This window comes from Pelophylax lessonae (assembly GCF_965119305.1).
Source record: "Pelophylax lessonae genome assembly, chromosome: 11".
Taxonomy (NCBI): Eukaryota; Metazoa; Chordata; class Amphibia; order Anura; family Ranidae; genus Pelophylax; species Pelophylax lessonae.
This window is the reverse complement of record NC_138778.1, coordinates 63,894,152-63,919,650: the sequence shown is the minus strand read 5'-3', so window position 1 is coordinate 63,919,650 and position 25,499 is coordinate 63,894,152. Positions and strand designations below refer to the sequence as shown.

At 42.1% G+C, this 25,499-nt stretch overlaps 1 protein-coding gene across 2 annotated transcripts in view; it reads left to right on the top strand.

Moving 5' to 3' along the window:
* MGAT5B (alpha-1,6-mannosylglycoprotein 6-beta-N-acetylglucosaminyltransferase B) overlaps positions 1 to 25,499 on the top strand; it is a 300,196-nt gene that overhangs the window by 212,323 nt on the left and 62,374 nt on the right. The window contains exons 8-13 of one of the 2 annotated variants that reach the window (XM_082272994.1): positions 8,651 to 8,815; positions 8,927 to 9,096; positions 9,944 to 10,075; positions 11,560 to 11,693; positions 14,994 to 15,124; positions 23,942 to 24,097. In XM_082272994.1, coding sequence (XP_082129120.1) covers positions 8,651 to 8,815; positions 8,927 to 9,096; positions 9,944 to 10,075; positions 11,560 to 11,693; positions 14,994 to 15,124; positions 23,942 to 24,097 — 888 coding nt within the window. Of the gene's footprint in view, positions 1 to 8,650; positions 8,816 to 8,926; positions 9,097 to 9,934; positions 10,076 to 11,559; positions 11,694 to 14,993; positions 15,125 to 23,941; positions 24,098 to 25,499 lie in introns of both variants that reach the window. The other variant, XM_082272993.1, reaches the window with a different exon arrangement.

The window sequence follows — 25,499 nt, the reverse complement described above, 5'->3', positions numbered from 1 at the left end:
TTGCTTGTGTATATTAAAGGTGTGAAAAATGTCAGCTTTGCAGAAACCTGGCATATAGTGACCCAGGGAGTCATTACAGGGCCAAAAGGCTGGGGGATGAGGCTACTTTCGCTCAAGGAGCCTGGGTCACTAAACAAAATGGATGTCGAGAGGACAAGATGGTGTCCGAACACTCAACGTCATTACAAGGGGTCCGATCTGTCCACCGCAATGTTGCAGTCCTGAAAAAAATCGCAGATCGCCGCCATTACTAGTAAATAAAAAATAAAAACAATAAAAATTACATAAATCTTTCCCGTAGTTAGTAAACGCAATAACTTTTGCGCAAACCAATAAAAATATGCTTATTGCGATTTTTTTACCAAAATTATGTAGCAGAAAACAAATTGGCCTACAATTTTAAAAAATTTAGATTTTTACATTTTTTTTGAGAATTTCATATAAAAGAATGTGAAAAAATATTGTTATTTTTTCAAAATTGTCGCTCTTTTTTTTGTTTATAGCATAAAAAATAAAAATCTCACAGGTGATCAAATACCGCCAAAAGAAAGCTCTATTTGTGGGGGAAAAAAGGATGTCAATTTAGTTTGGGTACAGTGTTGCACGACCACGCAATTGTCCGTTAAAGTCACGCAGTGCCGAATCGCAAAATAGGGCCTGGTCATTGAGCAGCCAAATCCTCCGGTCTGAAAGTGGTTAAAGACCTTAAAATGCTTTTAAAAGTACAGTGAAAGTTAAAAAACATGCCTAGGGTGTATTTAAATAGGGTATTTCTATTTCGCAGATTTTCACTTATTGCGGGTGGGTCTGGAACATAACCCCAGCGAGGTGGAGGGGGGTTTACTGTACTTCACCTTGTTCCCTTTAAACTCTGATCTATAATCTCCTTCTAGTCAGTTTATTTCAGAGCCAAGGCTATTCACAATGTAGCAGTAAGCAAGCTTGGTTAAAACCAGGAGAAATAGCTGTGATTTTACTACCTGCTGGCTGAAAATGGAAAATATATAATGGTCACATACAGTTTGATAATTACTTGCCAAAAATATTTTCAAACATTGTATTCTTTATTCCTTAACGTGATAATGAAAGAAAATTATGCACAAACACTATACATTTCCTTTAAATGGACAATGTGTGTGAACGGAATAGATTACCTGAGGACAACGAAATTTAAATAAAAAAGTACATTAAACTGGCTGGCAAGTTTTAGCTGGTTCTTTATTGCAGGAGGTCATATACTATGCAGGAAAACCTGCACCACATTTGCATCATTGATCCAGTTACTTCAGAATGCTAAAAATGGTTTATTTATGCAGGGCTAGGAAAGACTTTTTATCAGACTTGAGTTGTTTGGAAAATCAGCACACTCGGTTGCACCAAACAGAAAATTGGGTTTGCATTTGACACACATAAGTTTTATTTACAGATCATTTACTATGCACATTTAGGTTCCATGCACACAGGACGTTGGACGTCGGACTGCTGGCAGGAAAATGCTGCTTTAAAAACGCGTTTTTAACAGCGTTTTTTTAATCTCGTTCATATGCACGTTTTTGAGCGTTTTTCAGTGTTAGCATTTTTGGGCAGTTTTTTAAATGATACCAGCCTACATTCAGCTCTCCAATGTAAACAAACACTGATAAAAGCACGTTTATGAGCGTTTTTTCAGCTTTCAGCATTTTTTATGGTTAGGAGAACTGCTCTTGAACACAATTTTAGGGTGTTTAGACAGCAGCCAATAAAATCCCCAGCTGGTAAACTTCAAAAAACGTCCATGTGTGCATGGACACGTAGGATAACATAGAGGGGAGTTTAAGGGCTGTTAAAAAAAAAAAAACTCCCAAACTCACAAAAACGTGAGTTTATCAGCTTCAGTGTGCATGAGGCCTGAAGCCATTGCTAAGTTCTCATTCTATAAATGCTAGTTGCCTGACTGTAATGATGACCCCCTTTCAATACCTTGACTCACTAACCTGGCATAAGTATGCCAATAAGGACTGCTGACTGTACTCTGACCTTTCTCATCTGCATACTTATCAATGTTGGAGGGTCTGCATAATAGCCAGGCATTTTTAGAAGCCAACAATGAAAACCCGAATTTCTCTTTCGTTAATTGATGGACACAGCTTCAGATCTTCATAACCGTTGGGTTAAACTGCCCCCTACAGGAGTAGAACACTAGGCAGAAAAAAAGTCTGGCTAAGCCTATGGGCAGTCCCATGGGGTATACTCCCTCCCTCTGCTATAGGCACTCAGTCTTTTTTTTGTCTAGTCAGGAGTAAGGACCTAGTTCCTTGCGGGGATCTTTCAAGGAGATCGCCTGTTTGGAGCTACCCTGGATGACATCATAAAAGGTCTCTCAAAGGGGAAGAATACCTTTCTTCTGCAGGCTACTAAAGGCAGAGATGAAGGCCTACCTTTTCGGCTCATAGGAAGTTTTTTCGTCCCTCGGGGTCGAATGACAAGGGCTCGAAGCCTTTCAGGGCCTCCTCTTGAGGATTCAAATGAACCTGGTCTGGCAAGCCAAGAGAAGGCTTCTATTAGACCCGCGGACAAGGCTACTTCAGCATGAAGGTGCATCCTCACCCGTATCGGGGGTGGGGGGACATCTTCACTGGTTTCCGGACCCATGGACTTCCCTGGTGCAAGACAAGTGGGTCCACAAAGTCATTCGGTCCAGCTATAAGATTGAGTTTCGCTCTTGTCCCCGGCAAGATTCTTTTCTACCAACTTGCGCCTGTCCCTGGACTGCTTACATGGTCTGTTTGGGGCGGTAGAAGACCTGTTACATCAAGGGGCGATTGTCCCGGTTCCGACTTTAGAATGTTTTCAGGGTTTTTACTCGAACCTGTTTACAGTTCCCAGGAAGGAAGGCAAAGTGCGTCCAATCCTGGATCTCAAGGTGCTGAACTGTTTTGTGCGAGTGAAGAAGTTCATAATGGAGTCCATTCGCACAGTGGTGGCATTCCTGCATTAGGAATCAGGAATTAGGTCTATCGACATTAAGGATGCTTACCTTCAAATTCTAATATGTGCCAGTCACCAGCGCTTCCTCTGCCTTGCCTGGCAGAGGAGCATTATCAGTTTGTGGTGTTAACCTTTGGTCTCTCCTCTGCTCAACGGGTCTTCACAAAAGTGATATCCCCGGTGCTAGCTTTGCTACGCCAACGGAGGATCTGTGATACTTGGATAATCTCCTTCTGTGAGCGGAGTCTCTGTCTGCTCTGGTGGAAAACCTGTAGATCACCATATGTACTCTGCGGAAGTGCCCTCCACAAAGTTGGACTATCTGGGCCTGACTCTGGACTCAGCCTTAGCCAGAGTGCTCCTTCCATTGTACCAACTCTGGACAAACTCTGGACAGCTACAATTTGTCTCCTGCTGTCCAACAGATGGTCATCCGTCTGGACTTGCATGCGGGCGCTGGGCCTGATGGTGTCTACCTTCGAGGCTGTTCCGTTTGCACAGTTCTATACGAGGTCCCTGCAAATGGAGGTTTTGACCAAATCAGACAAGACTCTGCAGTCTCTGCACAATCAGATCAAACTGAGTCCAGGAACGAAGGAGTCCCTGATATGGTGGCTTCATTATCCAGCACTTCGGCTGGGAAATCCTTCCTTCCCTTGTATTGGACAGTGGTCACCAGGGATGCCAGCCTGTCCGGCTGGGGAGGCGTCCTCGGCAAGCATTCTGCTCAGGGGATCTAGACGCTGTAGGAGTCCAGACTACCGATCAATGTCTTGGAACTCTGAGTGATCAGACTGTGTCTGGACCATTGGATGGATCGTTTTCAGGGTTGTCCAGTGCGCATTCAATCAGACAGTTCCACGGCCGTGGCTTATGTCAATCACCAAGGGGGCACAAGAAGTGTCCTGGTGACTCTGGAGGTAGCCGGCATTCTAAGGTGGTTCGTTCCAGCCCTCCCTGCCAGACACATTTCCAGGGTGGAAAACTGGCAGGTGGATTACCTCAGTCGGCAGGTGTTGGACCAAGGGGAGTGGTCCCTTCATCCAGAGGTGTTTCATCAGTTGTGTCTCAGGTGGGGCACCCCTGAGGTACATCTGTTGGCATCTCGGCTCAACAGAAAGGTGCAGAGGTTTGTGGCTCGGTCAAGGGATCCTCTGGCAGACGCCACAGACACGCTGGTGGCCCCGTGGGGTCAGTATAGTCTGATTTGCACTAGGGATAGACCGATATGGTTTTTTCAGGGCCAATACCAATATATTGGTCACAACGTATAGGTATTGGCTGATATGGGCCGATATTTTGTACATCCTATATCAGGGCCCGAGACTAGTCTTCTCTTCCTCCAACCATTAGGTGGTGATGCTCATGTAAGGGTAAAATGATGTCACATAGCATAATTCCGTTTACAAATGTTATTGAATATGCCACTCACATATGTACAAAAGATATAAGCAATTCCACATATCTGCTGACAGATCGGCATCTCTCACCCACTTGCTGTAGATGATACCCAGGTGATACAGTTTCTTACGGCACCCACTCGATACCGATCGGTCTCTCACCCACTCCGTCTTTCACCCGCTCCATCTCCCACCCAGAGATTGTATGCCGTATCACCCGGGTGGCAAGTGGGTGAGAGACGGAGGGGTATCGGGTGGGTGGGAGATGGAGCGGGTGAGGGACGGAGCGGTATTGAGTGGATGCCGAACGGAGCGGTATCACCCGGATATCACTTATGGCAAGTGGGTGAGAGATACCGATCTGCCAGCAGATCTGTGGAATTGCTTATATCTTTTGTACATATGTGAGTGGCATATTCAATAACATTTGTAAACGGAATTATGCTATGTGACATAATTTTACTCTTACGTGAGCAATATTTGGAATATCAGTAATATCGGCCAGTTCCGTGCTTGTTACGCCGATCTGGTGCGGCTGGTCGCCAACATTCCTTGGAGGCCTCCTCTCAGGGAGGATCTGCTGTCCCAAGGACCAATCTTCCATCCTGCTTTACAGTCGCTGGCTTTGATAGCTTGGCTGTTGAATGCCAGGTGCTGAAGGATAGAGGTTTATTTGAGTTTGTGATTCCTACACTAGTAAAAGCTAGGAAATCCACTTCTAGGAGGATTTACCATTGTACGTGGTGCGAGTCTCTTAGGGTTCATCCTCGCTCCTTCTCGTGGCTTGGATCTTGACCTTTCTGCAACGGGGAGGTTTAACAGAAATTGGCTTTGGGTACCATTAAGGGCCAGATGTCGGCTTTTGCAGTCTTCTTCCAATGACCTTTGGCCACTCACTCCCTGGTGCGTAACTTTCATCAGGGTGTCTGACATTTGGTTCCTCCAGTGCGAGCTCCATTGCCACCTTGGGACCTCAATTTGGTGCTTTCAGTCCTCTAGAAACCTTCTGTAATAATGAGCTTTTTGATATAATAATCACGCCATTCAGGTTGCATCTGTTCATGTAGGTTTACTGAAGATTATCTTGCGCAAGGACTCCAGCCATGAAAGACTGAAGTACCTCTCACAACGCAGTTACAGTTTTTATACAGTTTTGATTACATGTAAGTGAATGGTGGGCAATGGCCCAAATAAGAAATCTTCATTCTATCTTCACACTTCCTTTGAGAATCTTTGGGAGATTCCCCTGTTTACGCTGTCACAGAAGATGGCCATTTTGGTGGTTCTTCACCCCTGTCCGTCGCTCCTTCCAAAGGTTGACTCTTATAATGAAGACATTGTCTTGCCTTCCCTGTTTCCCAGGCCTTAACATCTGAAGGAAATTATGTTGCATGCCTTGGATGTGGTCCAGGCAATTAGGGTGTACCTAGCAGGAAGTCAGACTCTCTCTTTGTGCTCACGGATGGGCCTCGTAAAGGTATGTCCGCTTCCTCTGCGACCATTTTCCAGATGGATCAGAGAAACAGTGATTCAGGCCTATTCCATCAAGGGTCAGGTTCCTCTTTTCCCTGATAAGGCGCTCTACTCGGGCGCTTAGTGCCTCCTGGGCTTTCCGTCATCAGGCGTCAGTGATGCAGATTTGCAAGGAGGCCACTTGGTCGTCGGTGCACACTTTCACAATGTTTTATAAAGCGGATGTGTTGGCATCTGTGGATGCTTCTTTTGGCCACAAGGTTTTTCAGGCTGCTGTTGAGAGGACCTGATCTTCTTTGAGGGTGTATTTGTTTTTTCAGGTGGGCTCCAGTTTTTTTGGCTGAGATCCTGTTGCCTGGTTGGCTACTGTTTAGCCTTGGGAATTTTTTTGATGTTCCCACCCCTCATGTTTAACACTGCTTTGTGACGTCCCAACAGTTGTGAAGATCTGAAGCTGTGTCCGTCAATGTATAAAGAGAAAATGGGATTTTTGACTTAGAGTAAAATCCATTTCTCTGATGTTTATTGACGAACACAGCACCCACCACTCTTCTGTAATTCTTCTGACACTGCTTGTAACTAAACTGAGTGCCTATAGCAGAGAGAGGTAGTATACCCCCTGTGACTGCCCATAGGCGTAGCCAGACTTTTTTTCTGCCTAGTGTCCTACTCCTGTAGCGGGCAGTATAACCCAATGGTTATGAAGATCTGGAGCGGTGTCCATCAATGAACATCAGAGAAATGGATTTTACAGTGTGTCAAAAATCCCATTATTTATTCTTGAGTTTGAGGTCCACTTTCTCTGAAAAAATACATTTTTTATTATTATTACAGAAGCTATCTTGTAGTTTAATGTTTTTAAGAGTGACCCTTCTGTTTTGAAATTTTGAAATGAAAAATGTGCTTTTCAAATGTCTCGGCAATCACGTAGAAGTCACAAACAGTACCCGTATTGTTTGTAATGTGTAAAATGTCAGTTTCTACTTCTTGCCTTTCGCATGGCTATTATAAAATTCCCTAACATTCAGTCATAAGAAAAAAAAAATGCTGATGCTGAATATCCCAAACAGGGAATGAACCTGCAGCTCATAAATATTGTACAAAGTGCAGAGATCTCATATTATTTCCCCTAGTGGCCAAATATTCTTTCTTAGCCTTAGTGTTAGCCTATTTTCTCTTTTGGTAAATGTTCTTTAAAGTGATTGAAAACCTCAGACATGAAATATGAACAAAGATTATCCGTCTTCGTCCATCCGTCGAGTGTGACTCTCTGCTGCCCTCTTCCTCTGCTATCACCACGAGTCACTTCTGACAGGTTTCCCTCTCAGCAAGAGGTAAGAGGAAGAGAGCCTCAGCTCACAACCTGTGAGTCATATCCTTAGCTCTGCATGTTCTCTGTGTACTGTATGAAGGGGGGGGGGGGGTGTCCCTTCCCTCCCCTCCCCTCCCCTCAAATCAGGGCTCAGAGCTCCCCTCAATAAAGATCGGCATGGTTAGAATTCAGATCCACACCCCCTGCTTCAAGAACTGGAGAAAAATCCTTTGAGCTGTGTGTATTTAGAATGTTCTACAGAAGAGATTACTGCAGATAAACACATACAACTTATGAGGGAGGATTGGTTTAATCTCCGGGGCTGGGGCTGGGGCTGGGGCTGGGGTTGGGGCTGAGGCTCAGTCACATCACTGGGTATATGTGAGGGTTTTTAACCACTTTAACGTTTCTTGACAAATGTTCTTAAGCCTTTTCGGATGAAATGTTTGAGAAACTGCCGTTTCACACATTACAAACATTGTGGGTATTATTTGTGACTTTTGTGTATGCTAAAACACTGGCAAAGCAAATTCTTTTTTTTAAAGAATACATTTTTATTAGGGTTTTTTCCAAACTTCTGAGCATATATCACCATAAGTACACATATAAAGGGCAACTCAGAAGGTTCAAAATGTCAGTAGAGTGGGGAATTGATACAGTTCACCTGGAGTGGATTATACAATAACTACTTGCAAGTGTAGACAGGATCATTTTCTGACTGGATCTTTTTATTTTGAATATATTATTTTACACTGAGCTGTTGGCAATCAAGATGAGAGCAGACTGCTGGAAGACTTTATTTCTCGCATATGATGAGACAGTTGTATATTTTAGACTGATGTACACTGCCCCTATTTTAAATTCTTTGGTCTGAAGGCAGCAAGCAGTCATGACCTATAAAGTACTGTGAATAAAACATCATTTTAACCCCTTGCCCTCTACTGACTACAGTGGAAATTTGACTTGTTAAGTGTCCAATTTGCCACTATCAGTGTAGCACAATAGAGCATTTATTATGGACGTATCCCCAATTTATGGCCTTCTGGCATCATGTTTGGTTTTATGTCACTCCTTTCTGGGCATTCTAAATATCCTACTCCACACCTAGCCCTTTTTCATTTTCCCTCTTGCTAGCCCTGATTCAGCCTCTGTCCCCACCAAGTTAGAGCTCCTTTGTATTCTGGCAGCCAAGAAATACATATTAGGAAATTGGCTCCTCCCGGCCCATGCGACAATAAAAGACCCAGTGCAAATAATACATAATTTAAAAATTATAAACACAACTTTATCCTGCACACATCAGGAAAATCAATGCACAAAGATTCTTCTCTATATCGACTCTTCTAAAACATACCCTCTCCTCACACCAGAAATCTTCAGACTCCTCAACCCCTTTAGCTTTCCATATGCCATTGTCCTAATAACTAGTTGCAACTCAGTTTAACTGCATAACATTTGTGCACTTCTCAATGTTTGTCATGTTTTTGCTTTTTCTTAGGCTGCCTTTCGCACTGAACTCTCATCTCTTTTGGATCTAATGGGAACTGGAAAGGAGTCTCTTATATTCATGAAGAAGAGGCTAAGGAGGCTGGAGGCTCAGTGGTTGTTGGCTGCCCGGAGGTTGGAGGCCAAGATTCAGAGTACACCTAATGAGCAGAAGCAGGTCTCAAGACCTCTCTTTTCAGTTTTTTTTATTCTATAGTCGTGTTAATTGTCTACCTGTTTTCAAGTCTTCCACTAACTTGTCCTTTACCAATTTTCCATATCTCTCCAGATCCTGGTCCACATTGGTTTTCTGACAGAGGAGTCTGGTGACGTGTTCAGTCCTAGGGTGCTGAAAGGTGGACCCCTGGGTGAGATGGTGCAGTGGGCAGATATCCTTGCAGCTCTGTATGTGTTGGGTCACAGTCTAAAAATAACAGTGTCTGTGAAAGATCTCCAGAGGTGAGGATAGTGGCAGCACTGTTGACTTTGCTACATGATGATGTTATAGAGGATTAGTAGAGCCTGTACTGTACTACCCAATATGATGTTTGGGCTACCAATTGGTTCCTCTGTAGTAATAATGGTCATGGAGCCCTTCATACTTCATCTGCATCTTAGTGATAACATTTAGAATAGATGACTGTTAAGCTGCCTACAAACTTTAGGTGGTGGTCAGGCCAGCATGCATGATCTGCCTTCCAAGTAAACTTTTGTTGAAAACTTGCATATTGTACATACATTGTACTTACATTGGCAAGAAGATGTTGGAAAGGGCATTTGGACATATAAACGTTTCCCAGTGTAACTATAAATGGTCACTTGGAAACATTCTTTTATGTCTGAAGGTACAAGACAAGTGATGCTTTGTAGTTCAGCAGATCTGAAGGATTGTTATCTAAGTCTGGAGGAAAAGTTGTCTTATTATATTAGAGATTCTAAGGGATTGTCATAAAATTGATGACCCTGACATAAAACATGTCTTGGGACCTTAAGGTATTTTTATATTGCTTGTAATGTTTCTCTCAGTTTACTGTTATAAATGTATTTCTCAAAAGAACCCAACAGTGTAATCTTTATTACCTATGACTCCAGGCATTCTAAAATTGATAGTTGGACCCCATTTGTCTTGTCTTAAGATTTTTAATCTCTAGTTTAGAGCTGCATTATGGAAGGGTTAAAGAACCAGTCTTTGAGTATCAAATTCGGGACCGTTCACATAACCGTCTCTAGAATATAGCAAGTATATGTATATTTTGGTATATCTAGGTGTCACACTGTGTTAATGTAACAATTCCAGGTCTCTCAGTTATTTAGGTGTCCCCCCTGGAAGAGGAAATTGCCCGTTAACAGAACCTTTAAATTTTGATCTTATCTACACTGACTATCATGGCATGCAACAAATGAAGCAGCACATGGGCCTGTCATTCAGGAAATACAGGTGAGAGAAAGAATGTAATTAGTGCACCAAGACAGATTTAAAAATACTCCCAGACTATGTTACTGACTGTCCCTGTTGACCTGTGACTTCTTGCTCACTTGTAATGGACGCACCTGACTTCACTACAGCCCCCCTTAGCTCCCTTCAATCAACGCCAAGGATTTTTCCATTTTACTGTATAAGCAAACCTTCTGGAGACCTCTTTGTATAAAAACACAGGGGGGGGGGGGGGTTTACTAAAACTGGACAGTGCAAAATCTAGTGCAGCCGTCCATAGAAACCAGTCAGCTTCTAACTTCAGCTTCAGAAGACGTCATGTTTGTGACGAAACGCGCCAAGCTGACACGCACATCGCCTCGTTCAGCACATTAGCTGGAACGCTCTTCCAGTGTTATGCGGCTCCCCAACAGAGTGCGGAAAACTGCATAGGAGCTTTGTTTTTTGCTTATGGATTTTGCTACTTATGTATTGACCCTATTGGGGAATAACTTTTTTTTCCAATAAACCATTTTTCACGATACTACACAACGAGAAGTCCACTTCCCTGTCTCTTTGTTTTTTTGGTTGCCCTACACACTTAGTAGGAGAGAACTCAACGGGAGGACAATCTGAGAATCTGCACCTAGATTACGGAGATTGAATAAACCTGTTTGGATCTCTACTTGCCATATGGCAAGAGGGATTAACTCCATCTGGTGAGTGTGAATTTCTGCCATTTTTAAACACGGAGGGTGTCACCATCACTGTACCCAGGAATCTCTGCACTGTGGGAAGATTGTGTTCACTTGGTGGGATATCCTTAAAGGATTCAGTATACAGGTACTGTCTGACTATTTGAAATTTTGTCATCACGTTTTTTGTGCACTATTTCATTCCTTTTCATACTATTTGCACCTATTAATTGTTCATATGTTTAGAGCACTTTATTGTTATTATTCACTTGCACTGTGTTTGAGAATTAATTCGTATTTGAGCTTGCACTGCTGATCGCATATAAAGTTACGGTAATTTTACATATAGCTTCTAACGTCAGCTTGTTAAATTAAGCTTTGACAAAAAAACTGGAAGCTGATTGGTTACTATGCAGAGCTGCACCAGATTTCCCATGCTCTCGTTTTAGTAAACCAGGCCCACAGAGATTTGTGACTCCTGCTGTAGCGCCACATTTTTTACAAGATACTGAGTTTTCTTATGTTTTACCTGTACCATACCTTGAAATTGTATAGTAGATTGTCATTAGGATAGCTGCATATCACAAAAAAATGCTTTAATATTGAAGAAAAGGCAGAGTATTGGTTTCTCTGTTGCTTACTGTGGAAGGAAGAGGACCCCTCAATGTGGGTCAACTTAGAGGTCTAAACCAGAAGTTTACTATTGATATAAAGTGGAAAACTCTTTTGATAAAAGATCCCTGCCCCCTAGTCCACACCGACATTTGGCTCCTTACAGTGAGGGTCTACACCATGAACACCCCCCTCCTGCAGGTGCCGTCTGCGTGTGGTGGACACATTTGGGACAGAGCCGGCGTATAACCACGAAGAGTATGCCACGCTCCATGGCTACCGCACAAACTGGGGCTACTGGAACCTGCATCCCAAACAGTTCATGACAATGTTCCGTGAGTTTGGGACTAGAGATATGGGGGGGTGATTTGAACCCATCTGACATCGAAGCATGCAACATGGCAAACATGTTTTTTAGTTTATTGATTTGCAAAGATAGCTTGGTGTTTACATTATTGGTTTGCATTGTATCATTTTTATATGTACATGTTTTGTATAAAGCACATTGGCAAGGTGATATTTCCTCAACTGTGTAATAGGCAATAGCGTTTTCCTTTAATTATGTAATAAAAATAGTGTCACCTATTGTAGTTAATGATATAAAAAAGCATAGTTTAAAAACTAGAGGGGAAGAATGGTGCATATTGCAAGCAAACCTATATCTCTCTGGAAAACCTGAGAAGATGCCTATTTTTTGCTATAGGTGGCAAGACTAGGGCAACACGATCCATACACAGCCAGTGTAGAAGAAACTGAAGGAATTGCTGCAGCAGTGCACATTGAAAATATTCAGTGCTATGAAGCACTAATACAGTATATTGTTATCAGTTAACTGTAGTAATAGTAGACAGTGCTTGTGTAGTTATTATGCATTTGTGGGCTTTGCACACTGATTGTTTACTGATCACATTGATGTCATTTACATGTAACCAGTTTAACAAATATTCCTGTGGTCAGACAACACTTCCTAATGTATTCCTAACATAAGTATCTCCTTCGATACTCTGCCCTTGAAATTAAGACTTGATATGCATCGCATACTAGCACATTATGAAATACTTACCTTGGAACTTAGCCATCCAGCGCTATACTGACACTGCTGAGGGGTCTGACATGTCCACCCCATCTTTTTTCCGGGTTGCGCCCTCCAGCTATGTGATTGGCCGGAGCCACAATGACATGACTCCCGCCCATCCGCATGGGAGCCCTTGTTTCCAGGGAAAGCTCTGAAGTTCCAGCAAGGTATGCCGAACCTTCAGAGTGCATGTGCCAGTGATGTCACTGGCTGCATGCAGGGCGTATATCTCCTAAACTGCGCAGGTTTAGGAGATATTCATTTTACCTACAGGTAAGCCTTATCATAGGCTTACCTGTAGGTAAAAATGACCAAGCAGGGTTTATTACCGCTTTAACTTTTTCAGCAATTTGAGCTACAGTAGCTCTTCTAATGGATCAGACTACATGGGCCAGCCTTCGTTCCCCAACCTGCATAGTCACCTATGGCCGCCTTTGACCCTATTGCCAGGTTCACGGTTTTCCATCCTTTGACCACTTTTAGTAAGTCCTGACTGACCACTGCAGATCAGGAACATCCTTCAAGTGCTGCAGTTTTGAAGTTGCTCTGACCCAGTCATCTAGCCCAGTGGTCCTCAACTCCGGTCCTCAGGGCCCACCAACAGGCCAGATTTTAAGTATTACCTTGGGGAGATGCAGACTAGAGTACTGCAATCACTGAGCAGCAAATTATATCACCTGGGATGTATTTCAGTTATCTTGCAAACCTGGCCTGTTAGTGGGCCCTGAGGACCAGGGTTGAGGACCACTGATCTAGCCATTACAATTTGACTCTGTGTCACAGTCGCTCAAATCCTTGCACGTGCCCATTTTTACTAGTTTCAACACATCAAGTTCGAGGATAACATGTTCACTTGCTACCTAATATATCTCACCCACTTTCAGATGCCATTGTAGTGGTTTAATGTCATTCCCTTTACCTGTCAGTAGTCTTAAAGTTATGGCTTTTGATACTGCCATTGCTGTTTCCTACTTTTGAACATCCCATTTCCATGGCTGTCATGCAGATTTAATTGCTTCAGTACTTTCCATGTTGCTTCAGTATGAAACTTTTGATCTGCATGGTTGTTCCAGGTCATGGAACAGGTCAGTGACCTGGTGTTTATACAAATGGTTGCCAGGCCACTAACATTTTCACAAAGGAGTTCAGCAATGGCAGTCCCCATAGTTCTCTGAGTGTGGGTATACTTGACATGCACTCATACAATAACACAACCCAGGTATGTCAAGAATGTCCAGCTCATTCATAGTTGGACATATATCCCAGGAGGGCACATGGTGCTATTCACAGACTCTAGGTGATCCCACCCTTATGAATAAGGTTGGGATCAAAGGTTGGGTTGAAAGAGTGTATCACCGTGCCTTACTAAAATATTATATTTCATTTCAATACATTTCAGCTAGGACCCATTCTACCATGGAATGTGGGCTCTTGCAAATGACATTAACGAGCCATTTGACACACCTCATTCATACACCCTGGTCCCTTGGCAGTTGTATTTTGCATATAGACGACAAGACATTGATAGGTATTTACATTTTAAACACCTCTCCATTCATTCGTTTGGACACTTAACAAGTTAGGCTTCACATAGAGATGACAGACAACACCTGAACTCATTGACAATTACTTACATGTCAACACATCATACAGCTGAACACAGACGGATCGACTCTCCCACAAAACACAATTTCAGACACAAGACACCTCATATTGACACAGATGTATAGGGAACACAAGGGCCTTTTCATGTATTGTTTTCTGTGAGATATGTTCTATTGTTAAATTGACCCATGAATTGTAACCAGTTTAAAGCAGTTTTTGCCGCTCAAACTTCCTTTAAATGAGAGCGAAACTTGCAATAAAATTAGATGTGTCTACGCTTTGCTTAAGTGCTCTGTGTCCTCGCATCTCCTGGCCGGAAGAGAGAGAATTCACTATACAGGGGTAGTTGGGACTGAAGGGCTGTATATCATCGTGTAATTGCCCCTGACAAGATTTGAGCTAACAATACTTTAGGCACTTTTTAAACACCAGTCATGAACTGACGTGTCCATTATTAGCTGTGGCAGCAGTGATACCATGTACAAAGAATACTTGGAGAAGCAGCATCAGTTATAAGTGGGTAGATGAACTAACAGCTGATGTACAAGCATACAGATGTAAAGAATCTGGCCCGATGGTGGTAGGAGGAGATAGTTAAAAGAGAACTGTATAGTAAAGATAGATACAAGGAGTTTTGGAATTTCACCATTACCTATGCTAGCTTTTTGCCATTAAACACAGCTGTATTATTGCACTTATATCATAGCATGGCACTGCTGCTGTTACCTGTGATCACCTATGATTTTGCATCTCCATTGTACTGTGAGGACTGCTATACATTCAATTAGATGCTTTTCCCCTTGAGCATGGATTACATGCTGGCAAACTTACTGTGTTAGTGTAACTGTGCCCATGCACTGTTTGTTGCTCCCTATCTCCCCAGTACTTCTCACCCAATGCTGCAGTGAGGTATACCTCTGCTTGTGGACTGTTTGTGTTGTGTCTTGTTCTACAGCTCACACTCCAGATAATTCCTTTATGGGTTTTGTGACGGATGAACTCAATGAAACCGAGCGCCAACAAGTAGCTCTCAACAAAGTCAGAAATATGGCTGTTGTATATGGAAAGGAAGCAGCTATGTGGAAGGTATGTTACATCCCTCTATTCGCATCTCACAAAACCATTAGGCCCGGTTCAGACTGTAGCGACATGGGATTCGACTTGAGAGAGCACAAGTCGCATGACATGTCAAAGTCAATGTTTCCCTATGGGAGCCATCTTAACTGATCAGACACAAGTCAATCCTGCACTACTTTGGTATTGAGTGTAAAAAAAGTCACATCAAAGTCGGACTGAAGTTGCAGGGCAAAGTCGGATCGGAAGTCGCACAAATTTTCATGTGGGAGCAGTGTGAACCTGGGCTTAGGGTTTCAAAACTCGCTGGTCAGCTCTTCAGAGGTTCTTCTTGCTAAATAACCTTGACAGATCCTAATTATATATAATATAAATACGTATATACTGTATCTTTTTACATTTTCTAGTATTTTTAACCTATCTGTGGGCTCAGTTCACAAAGCTTTAACACTAGGACTAGGATCTTTATTTTAGCCAAGTTTTAAATCTCACTGGACCTATTAGCTGAAAATAACTGATCTGAAGTTCCACTGTAACAAACCACAAGCAGGCAGGCTTTTATTGTAGAACAGACATTCAATGTCTCTTTTGTAATAAAATGCCCCTACCTGCCTGCTCACTCTGTTCTCTGATGCTATAAACTGAGCTTTGCATTGGAAACCCCTTTAGTTTAGCTTTAAAGCAGTTCGTCACTCTAAAAAAAAAAAAAAAAATAGAAATAAAAGTGCAATACAAATACTGTAGCTGCTGACTTTTAATTATAGGACATTTGCCTGTGCAGGGATCCAGCACTGTCCTCACCTGAACCGGCTCTTCGGCTGTCTTTAGGTCCAGGCACCGACATGCTACTTTGGGAAGCCGGCTGTGACTGCTTGCGGGTTCACAGCCAGATTTCTACTGTGCTTTGTGAATGGTCTCATAGCTTTCTGGGACTTATGATTTGTGGGGGAAGGAGGGGGGGAGGCTGAATGTCCACTTAAATTGCTGTGGCAATCTGACCTAAAGTGGGAGTGGGTACCTGCCCCCCTCCAAAAAACACAAAGTGCCAAAACCTAAAGAGGAGGAGGGCGAACAAGTAGAACTTCTCTTTTTAGGTGAAGTTCCGCTTTAATCTGTTCTTGACCGCCCCCACGCAGATATACTGGGGCAAGGCGGCCTCTCCTGTGCACAGGGTCTGGGGCGCACGTGCGCTACCAGCGACCCACTCCTGTTGTGTTTGGACTCAGCAGGTCCATCATTCGTGAGAGAGGCAGAATGGTGGTCTGGCTATATAAACGTGGCAGACCGCCATTCTGTGAGAGGGGAAGATAGAGTTCTTGTGTGTCTGCTAAGCAGGAACACAGATCTATGTCTTCCCCCAGTCAAAGCACCCCCACACACACACACACAGTTAGCAAGCACTCCCAGGGAACACATTTAACCCTTTCATCGCCCCTGATGTTCGTTCCCTGACTATGTCATTAGTATAGTGACAGTGCATTTTTTAGCACTGATCACTGTATTTGTGTCACTGGTCCCCAAAAAGTGTCACTGGTTAGTGTTAGATTATTATTTGTCTGCAGCAATATCGCAGTCACCGCTGATCACCGCCATTACTAGTAAAAAAAATAAAAATTCCATAAATCTATGTAGCAGAATACATATTGGCCTAAATTGTTGAAGAAATAAGATTTTTTACATTTGTTTATTTTTTCTATGTTCAATAGCAAAAAGTAAAAAATATTGTTTTTTTTTTCCAAAATTGTCCGTTTTTTTATTTTTTTATAGCGCAAAAAATAAAAACCACAGAGGTGCTACAATACCGCCAAAAGAAATCTAAATTTGTGAGAAAAAAAAGGACATCAGTTTTATTTGGGTACAATGTTGCATGACCGCGCAATTGTCAATTAAAGTAATGCAGTGCCGTATCGCAAAAAATGGCTTGGTCCTGTAGAGGGTAAACCTTCCCGGGGGGGTTAAGTGATTAAGTATCCTTATCCTGGAGTGTGTGCATTGTGAATTGAACTTATTGTCTTAAAATGTTAATATTTGAATTCTAATTTTGTACTTTCCAATGTGCTGTGTGAGAGGTTTCCAATGTAAGTGTAAAATGGACCCTAAAGCTGAACTGGTATTTTAAAAAAAAAAAGACTCAATCACCCTCGGTTCTCTAAATGAAATCTGTCTATAGATAAACAAATTCAGATGCAAACATGTCTGTTGGTTGTGGTCTATTTTCGTGCTTCTTATCATCTCTGGTATCTGTGGGGTCCAGCCATAGGCAGAAATGGCATTCCCAGCACATCCACTTTTCATCAGGAAGGCCAGGGAGTGAATTTTTTTTTATTATTTCAGCTGCACTTTAATTTGAGGCTCTTCCATATCTCTGGCTTTGTCATTATAGGAAACAGTTGCTGTTGTTTGTATTGTCTTGGTAGACTAACCCAAATCAAAAGGCCCAGGTTTACAAATACTGTAATACAGTAACGACTCCGCACAATGTTACTAAATCCGGAATTAACTTCTGTGAGGAAATCTATGGGTCCATTCACATTATGTGTTGAGATAACATAACGTGTTATCACGTGTTAAGACATGCTGCATTAAGGCATCATCCCATTTGTCTTCAAATTGTGGTTTATTGAGCACACAACCATAACGTCAAGGAAAAAATGTACAATAACCACAATCCAGTCCAGAATAGACTAATACACAAAGCAGTGGAGGTAATATTATATTTATTATGCTTGCATAATAAATTAATGCCTGCCTGTCTAAATGAATTGGGAGGAGATGGAAAGAAAATACAAAAAGCAGACTAACACATTACGACTTACTTAAAGAGAAGAGACAGCCTAACGCAGTACGACGTTTGGATGCCAAGTGTGGGTCACATGAGAGGCCTACCTCGGGGTGGGTTCTTCTGGGCTAAGCAAAGACTTGTAACAGGGTCACTTTTAATACTCATGGGGTACCTTTACTATTGTGCCATTTTCATCAGTGCCCTGGGACAAGGCTGTGGAGGAATACTCGACCTTAACCACTTTACCCCCAGCCCTATTTCGGACACTTTTTGTTCACAAGTTAAAACCAGTATTTTTTCCTAGAAAACTACTTAGAACCCCCAAACATTATATATATTTTTTTAGCAAACACTCTGGAGAATAAAATGTCGGTCATTGCAAAATTTTTTGTCACGCGGTATTTGCGCAGCGGTCTTTAAAACGCCATTTTTTTGGAAAAAATTTGAAAAATCACATTTCACTAATTTTAAAAAATACTAAACAGTAAAGTTAGCCCATTTTTTTATATATTGTGAAAGAACATGTCACGCCGAGTAAATAGATACCAAACATGTTACGGTTTAAAATTGCGCCCCCCCGTGGGATGGCGACAAACTACGGTCAATAGAGATCTCAATCTGCGACGCTTTAAATTTATTTAACGGTTACCAGTTTAGAGGTAGAGTGTAGCTCTTTTTTTTAAATTATTTCCCACGCTCTGCGATCGCGGCGATACCTCACATGTGTGGTTTGAACAGCGATTTCATTTGCGGCTCGACTTGCGTATACGTTTTTTTTTGTGCGCGAGCTAACGGTGACGGGGGCGGCTAAATTTTTTTTTTTTTTTTTTCCTATTTATTTTTTCTTTTTTTTTAACTTTATTACAGGTTTTTAAAAAAAAAAAAAATCTGATCACTTTTATTGCTGTCACAAGCAATGTAAACATCCCTTGTGACAGCAATATGTGTGACAGGTACACTTTATGGAGGGATCGAGGGTCTAAAAGACCCTAGACCCCTCCACTACACTTCCCTGTATGCAAAACGCCAAAAAACGGCATTTTTGCATACAGCCGTTTTTTAAATCTGCCGCCTTTTGCGGCACAGTAACCCGGATGTGACGTCATGGACGCCGCCTCCGGGTTACGTCATCGGAGACCCGATCAATGCCATTTCCGGCATTCATCGGGACTCCATCCAGCCGGCGGACGTGCCGGCTGGGTGCTCGGGGCTCCCGGTGGGACGGGAGCCCCGAGCAAACCCGCGGAAGGCGGCGGGAGGGGGGGGGACGTCCCCTCCCGCCCCCCCGGGTAACGATCGAGCGGCTCCCGAGCCGCATCGATCATTACCGACGGAAAGCCGACCGCCGGCTTCAAACAACGGTACCGGGATGATGCCTCTAGCTAGAGGCATCATCCCGGTATAACCACTCAAAGTCAGCCGACGTAGATCTACGTGGCTGGTCGTTAAGTGGTTAAGGGGGTCTTCTACTATTAAAGATGAATGGGCACCGTGTACACTTGCACCATAACTGTTCTACAGTTAACTCTCGGGTCCCCGTGATGATGTACACCTTCTCTGTAATTTGCATTTAGAAGGCATACACTGAGCCTTGCCCACATCCTCTCTTGGTAGCAAAACGGGCCTTGCTGTGCACCTAGCGCAGGCTCAATGCATGCACATAACATAATTCTCGAGCTTCTGTCCTCTGTACAGGATGGGAACCTCTATGGTGCCAATTTGCTCCTGTTTGCTATGGGAGACAGACTGCTGGCGGAAGGAGTGCTGTTAACATCTCCCTCACTGCTAAAGGCCTTTCCATCCCTAACAGGTACACGCTACCAACAGGCTGCTTAATAACCTTCTGTTACCCTAGGTAACCCTTGTGTCTTCACACTATTATTCTTGCACTGGTGTCTTCGTACCCCAAGTACCTTAGTGATCTAAACCCGGGGATGGTACCGGTTACTTGCTTTACACCCCATAAGTAACTTCAGACCAGGCAGGAACAAGGTTTTAAAACTTTACTTGAAAAAGAGCAAAAAGCATTGCAAAGTCCAACATGCGGAAACATGACTGCCCCAGAATACCTGCAAAGGTAGAGTCTATGTAAAGTAGACTCCATCAGAGGCTTTCCCCAGCAGCTGGTGTCTTTGGGGCGAACAACAAGTTCTAATGATCTTTACATCACGACAGTGGTAAACAACATTTTTTTGCTTCTCATGGGTGCTGTTCTCCTTCTCTCCCCCTTACGTGCCCTGGACCTCTTCGTTCGGGGGCTCTTCTATAACACAGGACCAGTGGGTTGGACCCAGAGGAAAACCAAAGAACCGGGAAAGTGTTAACTCATACTTAACTGGCTATTTCCAACCTGGTTACTGTTATAGACACACCTAACACATGGATGCTGCCATTTTCAAATTCTTTTAGGACCACTTTACCACGCTTACCAGTGTTTTTTTTTATTTAATACAGACAAAACTCCATGCACATAGTACTGTGTTCATAGATGTGTCATTCTGTCCCAAAGATGAGCTGAGCTGTGATGCCAGGTATTAGTCTTGTACTCCTGAAGTAAAAATTTATATCAGGGTCCCATCAGCAGAGAGTTTATCAATTTTGCAAATGGGCTTATCAATTTTGCTGCACACTGCGATCTCCTTTTTAAAGCTGAAAATCCATTAAAAATGTAAATGTATGTATTATAGTATTTTACCTATTTGTCCCAAATCTGAGAAATAGATCTCCTTCTGTTTAAACAATTATTACAAAGACATATACTTTTGCTTGAATAACACGTGTACGTAATTATTCAATTTACTTTGAACTTTTAATCTAAATCAGCTAAATAACATTCCAGGCAAAAAACAAATGATATTCAACATTTTACAGTTTGATTTCCCAAAAATGTAGTCACAGCCTTCGTAGAAAAGCCTGTTTCCTGCCAGAAGCTTAGGAGAAGGACCCATGCTCTCTATGGTGAAGCAGTGATGTCACAAGGATCTGACATGCCTCCTGTTGAGTCAGAGTCAAGTTTTCAAAACCAGGGATGCACATGAGCTTTGCTGATTGCAGAGCTATAGGTCTGACTCAGAGGGGGCCTTGTCAGACCTCTTCAGAGAGACCAATACTTCCCCACAGGGAGCAAGGCTTCCACTCTGCAATATGCAGGAGACAAGCTTTTTTTACTCTTTTTTTTTTTTACTCTCTAGCATTGGCTACTTTAGAAAAAAAATGATGAAATCCATTATTTTGCACCTGGAATGTATTAAAGAAAGGCTAAAGTCAAATCTTTTATTTTGTTTTGGATAGAGGTAAGATGAATTACAACACCTATTCATTTTTATTGCTGCCTGTTTTCCCCTTAGGGAAATTTGCCCTCTCTATTTTTTGTGTTTTTTTAACAAAGTTAAAGTAAAAGAAAATCCCACATTTTGGGTTATCCCCAGAAAAGTAATAGAGGGAAAATCTTCCAATAGGGACACTAGTTCTGGTGAGCTGGAGATCCCCAAGAGATTCCTTTAATTTGCAAGGATTTCCTCTCACTTCCTGCTTGGCTATGGGACAGGAAGCGAAGGTAAATCTCCCCAATGGGATACAGATGGCAACAATAAACCTTACAGATGTTATAACAATCTCTTACTCCCATCATACCTTCCTGATTTTCCAAGATGACTTAGTCCATTTTTTTTTTCAAAATTGTCAAATTTTATGATTTACTCACACCCCTCTCTTTCTCTTTTGGCACCTCCCTTGATGACATTGCACAGTTGCAGGTATGAACTTTTGTCTACATCTCCTACTTCCTCCTATCAGTCATTTTTCTGCTGCACCTATTGAAATATTGATAAGCTCTGAAAGTTTGTAAGCTCCAAATCGAGTGTGAAAGAAATATAAACAATCAAGCTGTCTAGAATTATAATGAGGAAAAGCAAGGTGAAGATTGACCAGAAAAGGAAAAAAAAGAGACAAAACCTAATAATACAAATATTCAAACTCAGTCCTTTGTAGCGCAACTGCAGTCCAATGCTTGGGTTTCCAAAATGCAACACTAATACTTGTTGCCCAGAATTGCTGATTAGAACATTTCTCAAAACAGCAAGGGCCACTTAATAGAAGTAAAATTTGGCCAAACCACCGCAATCTGTTTTTGAGATCCTACATTGTGATAATTGAATTTATTGCACCTGGAGCGACATGTATAAAGTCCCGGAACAATGACACAGCAGTATGATATCAAGCTTCTAAATAATATTATGCACGTACATTCTGGCTCTTGTTTGTTGTTTCAGGTACTTATATAGCGCTGTCAATTTACACAGCGCTTTACATATACATTGTACATTCATATCAGTTCCTGCCCTCAAGGAGCTTACAATCTAAGGTCCCTAACTCACATACATACACAGTAGGGCGAATTTTTTTTATACAGGACCAATTAACCTACCAGCATGTCTTTGGAGTGTGGGAGGAAACCGGAGTATCTGGAGGAAACCCACACAGGCACAGGGAGAACATGCAAACTCCAGGCAGGTAGTGTCGTGGTTGGGAGTTGAACCAGCGGCCCTCTTGCTGCTAGGTGAAAGTGCTAACCACTACACCACTGTGCCGCCCATGCTCTTGTCTGTAAATCCAAATTGATACTGTGACTATAGGTACTAGTGTATGTAAACCTAATAATAAACTTCTTCTATTTGTTCCCTTTTGGTATTTTAAATATACCATTGGAAGCATTTTGTTATATCTGTTAGATACATACAGAAATACCTGTTGATCCTGCGAGGAATCGACTCTTGCGATTCACACAAAGCTGCAGGATAGTCAGGAGAGTTACACCACTATTAAAGTGTATGAAAACTCCAACAATTATCTTTTATTTGCTCCCTTTTGTTAAATATGACATTGAAAGCATTTGGTTATAGCTGTTCGATATCTGATGATCCTACCAGAAATTTTTTGAAAACTTCCTGTGCTCTCTGCCCATGCTACACTCATATCAGCTAGCATTGTTCCCATCTCTCTCTGCGGACTATAAAACATCTCTCCCCTTTGGTAAAGAGAAGAGAAAAGGAGGTGTTGTATAGTGACATCCTAGGTTAATAATGTTGCAGATACAGTACAGTGAGTAAGTGTTTTCATCCTAGCACAGGAAGTGATGTGTTGGCAGGGTCACGATTCGAAAGTTAAGGAAATAAAAAAAAACAAATGTAGCTATGACCATTACGGATTGGTATGCTGCAACATATTACGTGTTGTTCCTAGTTATAGATACACTTTAAGATGGCAGTTGGACATGTGGAAATATTTCAGCCAATGGGCCATTACCCCCTCCATCCAGTAGGTGCAAAGGCATAGTGATTGGCTTTCATAACGGTATGAACTAAGAAAGCCTACATGCTACTCATATTTCAAGGGATCAAAGCTGTTAGTTAATGAAATAATCCAGTAAATGGCCATTTTTTTCTTGGAAAGACCATTGGACTGGTTTGGACAAAAAAACATTGAAAGAAATTCTGAAAATGCCAGTTGCTGAGTTGTCATGGTCATCCTCTGGTCTCTTTGTGTTCTGTGTCACTGGCCTGGAGCAAGTCGGGTCAAAGCTCATGATCTGCACGCTTATTCTGGGTTAGTTAAAAAGCCTGAGATTCAGTTTGTCAGGTGGCTCCATTTTTCAGAAGTTTAGCGATGCAGCCTATGCATTTCTCACATGATCGATATCCTTTAAATCACTAGCCAAAGAATAACCAATATAAAATGAATCCAGTTTTTTTACATGGAACAGATCATGTGTGAGCTGTACCAGAACTATACTCAGTGTTGGAATTATTATCTCAGCATGATTCATTTTAAGTTTTTCTGGGAAAGCATCAATCACAGGAGACGTATGTGACATATCATTTACAATGCAGTCACACATGCGACACATTCATAATTTGGAGAAGAAAAAAAAATGATCTTCGCAGTGTAAGAATCTCTGGATTTTTGATAGGAATACAATTAATACAATTTAATGCATATAACAGACTTTTACCTGCTCCTACTAATTAAATGATTCCCTTTAATTCCAGGGTAAGGAAAAGTTTCTGTCGGTTCTACATAAGTACATGGAAGTGCATGGGACGGTTTATTTTGAGACCCAGAGGCCCCCTGAAGTTCCTGCGTTTGTCAAAAATCATGGTTTACTGCCCCAACAAGACCTACAGCAGCTGCTCAAGAAGTCCAAGGTACATTGTTAGAGGGGTAATAGGAAAATACAGGTGCATCTCAGAAATTAGAATATCATCAAAAAGTTAATTTATTTTAGTAATTCAATTCAAAAAGTGAAACTCATATATTTTTTATATATGCCTTACACGCAGAGTGATATAGTTCAAGCATTTCTTTCTTTTAATTTTGATGAGTATATAGTTCAAGCATTTCTTTCTTTTAATTTTGATGAGTATGGCCTACAGCTAGTGAAAACCCAAAATTTAGTATCTCAGAAAATTAGAATATTACATAAGACCAATAAAAAAATAAAAAAAAAAAGTATTTTTAATACAGAAATGTTGGCTTACTGAAAAGTATGTCCATGTACAGTATAGAATGCACTAGACCAATACTTGGTTGGGGCTCCTTTTGTATAAATTACTGCATCAATGCAGCATGGACTGGTGGTGATCAGCCTGTGGTACTGCTGAGGTGTTATGGAAGCCCAGGTTGCTTCAATAGCGGCCTTTAGCTCATCTGCATTGTTGTGTCTGGTGTCTCTCATCTTCCTATTGACAATACCCCACAGATTTTCTATGGGGTTTAGGTTAGATGAGTTTGCTTGCCAATCAAGCACAGTGATACCATGATCATTAAACCAGGTATTGGTACTTTTGACAGTGTGGGCAGGTGCCAAATCCTACTGGAAAATTAAATCATCTCCATAAAGCTGGTCAGCAGAGGGAAGCATGAAGTGCTCAAGAATTTCCTGGTAGAGGGCTGCGCTGACTTTGGACTTGCTAAAACATTGTGGACCAACACCAGCAGGTGACATGGCTCCCCAAATCATCACTGAACGTGTGGGATTCTCCTTCTCTACAGCCACTGTCACTTTAAAATTGGTGCAGCTGTGCGGGGCTCCTTCAGCATAGCCACATCATTCATTCACAGTCCAGTCTGCCACAATGGTAGACAAACTTGTAGTTCTCAAAAGGAACTATATTGCTGTGATCACTGCACTTGTAGACCATTGACACTGTCACCTTCCAGCTCTGTAACTGAAATACTGTACCAAGGTCCGGAGAGAGCGCTGGGAGATCAGTTTGCAGGAGCCTGGGATTGCACTCCTGATCCACTGATTGTGGGTGCAGTGTGCTGCAAGCTCTTGTAAAAAAAAAAATATTAAAATGCAAAAATATGTGGATTCATTATTTTTTTTTTCGAACCTAGCCTTTTACCGCGTTCACAACAAGGCTGACGGGAAAGGGAAAAATCTTGCTGCCCAACAACCAAAAAAATTAGGGAGCTCCCATTTCCCATCCCGAATGGCCTACTTAATTTGTGTGTCTTCAGAGACATGGCACACATAGAGGCAATACTAGTGTCTCTGGACCTGGAAAGCTCTCTGCAGCTGAGTTAACCAAAGCCAATCTGAAA